The 10,374-nt window shown below is 34.5% G+C and overlaps 1 protein-coding gene across 2 annotated transcripts; it reads right to left on the bottom strand.

Moving 5' to 3' along the window:
• Window positions 1-2,917: 2,917 nt before the first annotated feature.
• On the bottom strand, window positions 2,918-8,616 carry LOC107857615 (B3 domain-containing protein Os01g0905400). Of its 2 annotated transcripts, XM_016702453.2 has the most exons (9): window positions 8,294-8,612; window positions 6,438-7,026; window positions 5,854-6,267; window positions 5,496-5,663; window positions 5,222-5,389; window positions 4,883-5,128; window positions 4,353-4,760; window positions 3,645-3,781; window positions 2,918-3,483 (listed from the first exon to the last, which is right to left on the bottom strand). In XM_016702453.2, the coding sequence occupies exons 1-9, from the start codon at window positions 8,396-8,398 to the stop codon at window positions 3,223-3,225; spliced, it is 2,496 nt and encodes an 831-aa protein (XP_016557939.1). In that variant the 5' UTR covers window positions 8,399-8,612; the 3' UTR covers window positions 2,918-3,222. The 2 variants fall into 2 exon arrangements, with proteins under 2 accessions (XP_016557939.1, XP_016557941.1); XM_016702455.2 differs by lacking the exon at window positions 2,918-3,483 and having other exon boundaries at window positions 3,748-4,106; window positions 8,294-8,616.
• Window positions 8,617-10,374: the final 1,758 nt, after the last annotated feature.

Consider the following 10,374-nt stretch of genomic DNA (forward strand, 5'->3'; position numbering starts at 1 on the left):
TAATCAAATATTGTTTTACTTGAGATTACAGTTTCGAAGTTACAACCTTAGCTTTCAGATACAGAGGTGAGCTCTTTACCACTTAGTCTATATTATTTGAGAAGGGAATAGAACTAGAGATTTCAAAACTAAGTGTGATGGCTCACGAGTTATCTATTATATGCTTTACTCTTCATGACTTGTGATATTCAGATTTCATATTACTCAAGCTAGGTGAGTCATTTACATTTAGCATGCATTGTTTATAAATGATGATCATGAGATATATTTTACTTATGCACTGCACCTCCATATACTCAGTACATCCTCAAAGTACTAATCCATATATATATCTATGTGCTACATTGTCTCATAATGTAGGTACAAGACTTAGTATGCACATTCAGATTCAGGCAGTTGCAGATTTCAGCCAGTAATTGAAATCTTTCATTATATTTTTTAATTATTTCTGTTGTAGTTAACACCATAACATTTGTTCTCTAGATTTTACACACCATTACGTGCCAATTTTCTTCACGGTTCTTGAGCTAGGACTAGACCGTTAATGATCTGATCCATTTTTTGCTTTTTTGCAGTCATTAAGTATAGCTAAAACTTCCGGCAAAAGAGAGAACTAATCAGCATAGAGGAAAGATTATACTATTCAAAGCTATGATAGGAATAAGGAATCCAATTTTAAGGTAACCAAGATGAAGCAGAATCGTTTCGAAAGAATAACTGAAGGGCAGTCTATGAAAATTTATGTTGGGTTCGAAATCGAGATGGCGTCATGCGGAAGCTTAAAGTTTGCAAATCATGAGACGACAAATCATACGACAAAGAAAAACATACTAAAAAGATATTATTGATAGAATTTGGATTGAAAACACATAAAATTTATTGCGAGATATCTCTCCTAAATAAAATAAAGAATCTTAAACGACTACATTGTGGATGTTTTGTGTTATGATATGAGAATGGGTCCGCTATTTATAGATATACATCTTTCCTCTTGAAAAGAGGTTAGCCAAATATGAAAAAAAATTACATTTTTCTTTTAGGAAAAGTCAAAGTAATTATGGTATTAATTTTATTTTTCTTTTAAGAAAAATAAAACTAGGTGAGTCAAATATAAAAAAGAATTATATTTTCCTTTTAGAAAAAGTCAAAGTAATTATGGTGTTACTTGATTTTTCCTTCTAAGAAAAATGAAACTTAAATTTGATAAAAAAAATCAGGACAAAAATCCTAATAGATCTTTCCTTTTTGGCTTAATTTTCTTCACTTAATCCGCCTTCTTCATGTCATATGCATAATTTTGATTCTTCACATAATCTTCATTTATCCCTGTTGTTTGTCATGCTTAAAAATAGAGTTTTTTTAGGTTAAAAATATATTAGTCCTTTTGGGTTAAAAATATTGGAGCCCTTTTATAAGGTTAAAAGAGTTTTATTTTTAAAGATGTGATCGCAGGATTGTTGAAAATATGATTGAAATATTTTCTCCACATGTAGTTGGACAAAAACATCATTATCACCAAACTGATTGCAGCTTGATTTGAAATCGCTTTGAACTTGTATTCAATCTCGTTTCACCGAACCATTAGATCTTTGAACTATAGGTTCTGATACCACTTGTTGGGTTTGAAATCGAGATGGCGTCATGCGGAAGCTTAAAATTTGCAAATCATGATACGATAAATCAAACGACAAAGAAAAACATACAAAAAAGATATTATTGATAGAATTTGGTCTAAGCGACCTACATATTGAAAACTAATATTGAAAAAACGTAAAATCTGTTGCGAGAAATATCCCCCTAAACAAAGACTCTTCAATGATTATTTTGTGGATGTTGTGTTATGGTATGAGAAGGGGTCCTCTATTTATAGATATGCAAACCTTTCCTCTTAGAAAGAGCTTAGCCAAATATGAAAAAGAATTTTATTTTCCTTTTAGAAAAAGTCAAAGTAATTATCGTATTACTTTTATTTTTCTTCTAAAAAAATAAAACTAGGTTAGCCAAATATGAAAAAAAAAGTATATTATTCTTTTAAAAAAAGTCAAAGTAATTATGGTATTACTTTTATTTTCCTTCTAAGAAAAATAAAACTTAAATTTGATAAGAAAATCAGGACCAAAATTCTAATAGATCTCTCCTTTTTGGCTTGATTTTCTTCACTTGATCCGTTTTCTTCATGTCATATGCATAATTTTGATTCTTTACATAATCTTCATTTATCCCTGTTTGTCATGCTTATAAATGGAGCCCTTTTAGGTTAAAAATATTGAAGCTCCAAAGAGAATTTTATTTTTAAAGATGTGACAGCAGGATTGTTGAAAATATGATTAAAATATTTTCTCCACATGTAGTTGGACAAAAATGTCAGTATCACCAAACTGATTGCAGCTTGATATGAAACCGCTTTGAACTTGTCTTCAATCTCGTTTCACCAAACCGTTACATCTTTGAACCATAGGCTCTGATATCACTTGTTGTATTTGAAATCGAGATAGCGTCATGCGGAAACTTAAAGTTTGCAAATTATGAGACGATAAATCAGACGATAAAGAAAAACATACTAAAAAGATATTATTGATAAAATTTGATCAAGCGACCTACGTATTGAAAACTAATATTGAAAAAACACAAAATCTATTGGAAAAATCTCCCCTAAACAAAGACTCTTAAACGACTATATTGTGGATGCTATTATGTTATGGTATGAGAAGGGATCATCTATTTATTCTATTTATACTATTTATACATATGCAAACCTTTCCGAGGTTAGCCAAATATTAAAAATAATTATATTTTACTTTTAAGAAAAGTCAGAGTAATTATGGTATTACTTTTATTTTCCTTCTAAGAAAAATAAAATTTAAATTTGATAATAAAATTTAAATTTGGTAAGAAAATCAGGACAAAAACCTAACAATTTAAAACAGCATGATCCCCAAAAATAATACATAAACATGCTTTTTAGGGACAAAAGGTGAATGCAGTATCATGAAATTCTTCAACAAGGTAAAGTTTTTAATAGTGACTGACAATTGCTTAGTACGCTTGGGAAATAGAAGCAAGGAGACGGCATATCATCCAAGCATTGCACATAAGCCCAATCTTAAGAAAGTAAAGGTCACATTCTTGAGCTAAGTCTTCGTCTATAACACCTTCCAAAAAAGTTCAAGATGGATAGAAACTAAAGAACCATCACATTCTTGCAAAATGGGAGACTATCATTCAGGAGGCAGGAGTCATGGCTCGGAAAATTGTCACATCTAGCACCGGCTCGGTGTCTTCAAACAGCTCGAAGACACAAGTGTCATGCTCTTTTAAACTGTTGCCGAGCACAAAGTCTCTCCATCCTGATGCCTGGATCTTTACACAACTTGATTGAATGTTAAACAACTTAGCACGCCAAATTCTCCCATTAGAAACTCGTAGATTGACAATAGTCTCCTCCTCTCTGATATATTTCTTGAAAAAGTTAACAGGTATATCCTGAAAAAACAGAAACAGTTACTCTTTAATCGGATTATTAGTAATTTTATCCCCTTCTCTTTCGACAGGATAAGAAATAAAGGCACTTGACCCCTCAGGACAGTAGGACTCGACATCTACAAAATGCAATGAATGCAACATTTCTTGACTTGACAACTTACCAGTTGGAAGTTTTGAGAGACATAAGCGGGCTGCATAGAAACAATGAAGTGTGGATTGCAGTAGTTTCCCCAGTTGTGCTTCTCTGAGGGTAACATCTTTTTCTTGCCAAGTCTTGTCATCTCAGAGGATGTGGAATCTGAGAGAAAGACCAGACCAAAAAAACCTCTTACAGTACAACAAAATGGCCATAACAAACACATGCTATCTCTCACCATAACAAACACATGATAACTCTTACCCATCAAAGCTGAGGCAAACGAATATAAACCACCAAATAATTTTGTTTATGAAATTTGAACCTTGTCTCTTAATTTTACACACTTCATTCACCACTAGACCACACCATTAGATGCCAATTTCTTCACATTTCCTGTGCCAAGACTAGACTGCTAATAATCTGATCCATTTTTTACTTTTTTGCAGTTACTGAGAATAGCTAAAACCTCCGGCAAACGAGAGATCTAATCAGCATAGAAGAAAGATTTTATTATTCAACAGCTATGATAAGAAAAAGAAATCCAATTTTAAGGTAATCAGGATGAAAGACAATAGTTGTGCTTCTCTGAGGGTAACATCTTTATCTTGCCAAGTATTTTTATCTCAGAGGCTGTGGAATTTGAGAGAAAGAGAAGACTAAAGAACCGCTTATTGTTCAACAAAATGACCATAACGATTCTCTAGTAACCATAAAAAATGGAATGACATACCTGTCCCTTTATAAGATGCGCTATTCAAATTCCCTTCCATATCTCCTGTTTCAAGCTTCACATTGATAGTCTCCTTCCCTTCTGCTTTTTTTGCTGCACAAAATAAATTGTCTGGTTTTTCAAGCTTAACCCTGATAGGCTTAAAACTTCGAGAGGGTGCTGGAAGACCAGAATTTTGTGTTTTGCAATACGAAGAATCTGCTGCTACTGTTTTTTTGGGCAATTTATTATGAATATTCCCTCCTGCTTCCCATTGTCCGAGTTTTACCTCATCCAATTGCTTGCTTCGCAGTGGATACCTACAATGTGACGTATCCAAACTGAAACTAGTTTTCTTTTGATGATGTCGATTAGTGGTCTTCTTCTTAGTTGTTGAGGGATCCCCTACTGGCATTTCTTTGTTGCACTCTGCCAAAACAATGACATGGGAGGGGGAGAAAGAAGGGAGAAGAAAGGGAAAAAACTGTCATCCATCATAACATAATTCAACGTGACGAGTCTAACAAAGGACAAGTTACTAAACACGATACCTTCAACATCTCCTTTCTCAAGCTTCACATTGTTAGCCTTCTTCATTTTTGCTTTTTGTGCTACAGAAAGCAAATCCTCTTCCGCATTTGGTTTTCCAAGCTTCACCTCTTTCAGTTGCTGGCTTCGCAGTGGATACCTACAATGTGACGTATCCAAACTGACACTAGTTTTCTTTTCATGATGTTGATTAGTGGTTGTCTTCTTAATTACTAACGGATCCACCACGGGTATTTTGCTGCAGTGCTCTGCAAAAAAGATGAAGTGGGAGGGGAGGAAGATGAAAAATGTCGTCCAACATAACATAAGTCTCACAGAGAACAAGTTGCTGAACCAAATACCTTCTACATCTCCGATTTCAGTCTTCACATCTTTCACTTGCTTACTTCGCAGTGGATACCGACAAATTGATGCATCCAAACTGGTAGTAGTTTTCTGTTTACTATGCTGATTAGTGGTTGTCTTCTTAATTACTGACGGATCCACCACGGGTATTTTGCTGCAGTGCTCTGCAAAAAAGATGAAGTGGGAGGGGAGGAAGATGAAAAATGTCGTCCAACATAACATAATTCACCATGATAAGTCTCACAGAGAACAAGTTGCTGAACCAAATACCTTCTACACCTCCGTTTTCAGTCTTCACATCTTTCACTTGCTTACTTCGCAGTGGATACCGACAAATTGATGCATCCAAACTGGTAATAGTTTTCTGTTTACTATGCTGATTAATGGTTGTCACCTTAGAAACTAAGGCAACCACTACTGGTACTTCATTGCAGTGCCCTGCCAAAAACATGATATGGGAGGGGGGAAGGAAGGGAGGAGAATAAAAGAAGAATGTCATCCGTCATAACGTAATTCAACAAAGGAAAGTTGTCTTATCGCTGAACCAGCAGCATCAATGAGAGGCACAAATATTAAAAGCAGATACCTTTAAATTTATATGCTTCACCATACAAATTATGTTGCCTACCTTGTTTTACAAGTTTTTCCATGTTAGTTTCCACCCTTTTTGCTTTTGGCACACAACAGAGATCCTCTTCCGAGTTTGCTTTCTCAAGCTGCACTGCACAACAGAAATCCTCTTCCGTGTTTGCTTTCTCAAGCTGCACCTCAGTAGACTCTTTTCTTTCTGACTGAGTACCGCAACAGGGTACTGGAGTGGAAGATCTTTGTAAGCTGCAACAGGGTACTGGAGTGGAAGATCTTTGTTTTACAGAATATGAAGGACTCCCATTTCCTTTGGATTGTTCAAGCTTCACCTGTTTACTTCGTAGAGGATAACTACGACCTGATGCTTCCAAACTGATAGAATATTTCCTTTTAGTGCATTTGGTAGTGTTTGCCATCTTGGAGGCTGAGGGATCTAGTACTTCATTGCAGTGCCCTGACAAAGAAGGGGACCGGGGGAGGGAGAGGAGGATACAAAGATAAAGTAAGCAGAAAGTTATTGGCGTCGACATAGTTAAAGCAGAATTTGTATCACAACAGAAGATTCTCATGACATTGAACAAGAAGAGACCATGAATGTATGCACAAAACATATAATCAGTATACCGTTTCCTTTATCTGCTGCACAGTACAAATTTTTCTCCATGTTAAGTTTTAGAAGTTTCTCCTTATCATTTTGTGTAGCACAATCCAAATCCTCCTCCACATCTGGTTTCTCAAGCTTCACCCTGTTAGGCTCCTGCCTTTCTGGTGGACAGCTAGGGTGGGATACTTGAATAACAGATTTTTCTCTTTCTGAATATGAACGATCTGCTACTTTTGCAGTCTTGTTTCTCAGAAAATCGTCATCACATGCATTTTTTTGTGTCTTCTTCCTGTGACTAGCATCACCCACTAAATTTACAAACTTCTCTGGTGTTATATCTTCATTTGGGCCAGAAGGATATTCAATCTCAGAAGCACTTAAATCGAATATGAAGACAGAGAAATGAGAATTTCCCTTATATTGAAAGAGTAAGAAGTAACCGCAACCAATTGAATAGTACTCCTTAAACTTGTTCCAGCCCTCCTTCAGCCATTTCATGCCATTCGAGTTTTGCAATTTTACTTCCCATATTGCGCCAGTTGGGACCTCAAGGAAAACAAGATCTCGCAGATCGGCCCCATACTTCATTACAAATTCATCTGGGATGTGCTGTAGGATACCAAAATTTAAAAATTTATGAGCAAAAAACTAAGAGAAAACAAATGGAAAAAAAAGACAAATTTTAGACCAAGAAGTTGGTGTAAGATAGCTGAAGAAACTGCAGTCATATTTCCAATCACATAGAGAAACTGGGAAAAGGGAAAAGAAAACGCCATAGCAAGATAACAAGTAAGAAAATCCTGTACAGACAAACAACAAATACAGAAAGTGACCAGTTATGCTTGGTTCTAATTATCTGCCAATCATGTTTTACAAGACTAATTGCTAATCCCAAATTTCTTCAAAGCAGATTATAAATGTAAGCCAGAAAAGATTGTACATTGTTCATAAGTCTAATTTTTTGTCTACATGGCTTTCTTGGTACAGCTGATCAAAAGTTTTATATAATGAAATTCTAACAATAGAAGAAATCCCTCTATTTAATTCGACACGTCACAATAGATAAATCCTACGGAGCATGTGATTATGCAAAAATGCTTTGCCTGCTGGTAAACCGACTTGAAGACCTACTTGAAAGGCATTGCGACCATAGATACATTACATGACTTTCTTTACAGCACCAAACTGACTGACTGATTGATCAGATTGGCCTTTCATATGAGGTATGGGATAAAGTAGAATTTTGGGTTTTTGGCATCAACATTGACAGTAGGGATCAACACTTGTTCAATCTCACTCATATAAAAATCATGGAAAGTAATGACTTCAACTGGCTACTCTAAGAGTGTATTGGAAGGGCAGCTCTGTGCACCAAGGAGCAAGGTCCGGGGAAGGGCCGAAGCACAGGGTCTATTTAGTGACTTTACCAGTTACTCCAAGGAAGAGTACAATGAGTTTGGTGTCATTTCTTTAGTGAAAATTGACATCACTACAAACAGTCAAGGCGCACCATAGTAATTGTACGGCAGGTGAAATTGCTGCATAATATATCCGTTTGTCGTAATAGGATTTTTTTAATTTTAAGTTTTAATGTCTGATCACTTGAAATGTTGCATGCACCGGTTCCTCAAAAAATCTGAGCAACATAGATTACAGGTAATTTAGCAGTAACGTGAAAAAGAAAGAAAAGGACAGATGAATTGTACGACAATAGTAATAATTTTTCATCATACTGTCTATGAACATTAAGTTAAATCCAGACATAAAAATGGAAAAATTGAAATACTATGGGACCTCACTCACTCATTTTTTACCAAGCAAAAAAGGGGAATTAAGAATCTTGAATGCAATGCATGCATGAATTTGCACAACTTACCAATTTAGAAGAATGAGGAAATAAGATAATTTTGAAGAATTGACGGGACATCTTCTTTAACCGCCGTTTCACCATATTTGTTTTTCTGTTCTTATTCTTCTTCATTTCTGATTTTGGAAACAAAAAGGCAGTAATTAAAACTAGAGCTCTAAGCAGAAAGGGAGGAAACCAGAAGCCCTAAGTGTTGCATTATTTACAGTAATGTAATGTACTAATAATTCCTAGAAGAGAAAGAGGAAGAGACAGTGAGTGACCCAAGAGGAAGACACCTCAGCCAATTAAGGAACATAAAAAGACACCACTTTCCGTTTTTATTTTTTTATAGGAATGGACACCCAGGCGGACCCATGTGGTTGTCAACGAGTTTCGCCCGAATCCCTGTATATATAAGATTAAAAAAAAAAAAAAATTATATTTATATACATATATTAAATTTAAATCACTTGAAATAACGATTCTACGTAGTTTGACGGTATGGGCGACGCTTCTTGGGCTGCTTGTTGAAGTCCATGTCATGAGTTTGATCCTTGCTGGAGTGCAAATTGCCTTTTTATATTATTTTTAATTACTGCTATTATTATTTTTTTTTTAAAAAAGCTAGCTGCTGTGATTAAAAAAAAAAAATCCAAAATAAATTAAAAATCAAAATTAACAAGAACTTTAAAACCCTATTTTTCCAAAATTAGAAAACCCAAAACCCTTTTTCCTTTTTCACTTAAAACTGTATTTTATTGATTTATTCACATATTTATAATTTTATTTTTCGAACTTCCTAATAAAAATTCTAAAAATTCATCACTGAATGGACAACATAAATAAATGTAATGGCCGTTTGGCCGTAAAATCATTATACATGAAATAAATTAAAAGACTAAGTAATATATACATTAGGAGTTTTTAACAATTTAAAGATCATTCCAACTTAAGCTCGTGAACGATAGTACATATATTGGGACGAGGCTCCTATTCATTTTTCATCTATTCTCGTAAACTGCTGTTGAAATTTGTGATATTTATTCAATTTAAATATTAAAGGCTTAAATTTATATACGTCCTCTCAGAATTTTAACCATGATAAAGAAGATAGATTACCCACTAATTTTGAAATGAAATGATCTAACTTTATTTAAAAAAAATAATTTTAATCTGATAAGAATCATTAACAAATATTGTCAAACATTAAAAAATATTCATATATACTTTTGCTATATCTAAAATTGATGAAATCATAAAATTCACAAATTAAAAAAATAAAAGCAATTGAAAAAAAAAAAAAAAAACCTTCTTTTCAATGTCTATGAAAAAAATCTGAATTGCATTTCGTCAGTTAAACTAAAAAAAATAATTACTGCAATGTGCATTCGAACAATTCATCGCCTAACATGCCTATTAAGTAAAATTGTCATCTCCCGCACTTTTTTCAACCATCAAGATTTTAATTAATATAAGATACTGAGAAAATAATCCTTCAAACGTAAATTAGATGCACTTAGAGTGTGTTTTGTACGAAGGAGAAAACGCTTTTCAATTTTCTCATGTTTGTTTGACTTAATTGTTTTGAAAAATATTATTCAAATGAACTTAGTTTTTTTAAATTTAAGAAAAATGGCTTCCCTTCAAAAATTAAGGAAAATATTTTTCAAAACTCTCTTTCAACCTTACATCCCAACTTTTCACCCTAATCTAAGTCTCAGGTACCGATTCTCGACACTAACACGGGATTTGATTTCCGACCCTAACTCTCGATTCTTGACTCAAAATTCAACTCCCGCACTCGATCTGAGACTCAATTTCCATCTCCACACCATACTCCTGAACAGGGACCCCATTCGCAACATTGATCCAAGACACATAATGAAATGGGTCAAAGGGCCGCCTTAGCTTTCGATGACATCATTCAAAGTCAGTGCGTGGGGCATCAAGCTTTGGTCGCATTGAGGACACGGAATCCTACATGGAGGGTCCAATTTGAGTATACCAAAGAGCAATCCCGCGTATGAAAGATTGCTTAGAGCATTGAAGATTGAGGACTCACGATTTTGGGCCCTTCATTAAGGGCATTTTGGTCACTTAGCCTTGTC

Source organism: Capsicum annuum, chromosome 2, assembly GCF_002878395.1.
Source record: "Capsicum annuum cultivar UCD-10X-F1 chromosome 2, UCD10Xv1.1, whole genome shotgun sequence".
In the NCBI taxonomy this organism is placed as follows: domain Eukaryota; kingdom Viridiplantae; phylum Streptophyta; class Magnoliopsida; order Solanales; family Solanaceae; genus Capsicum; species Capsicum annuum.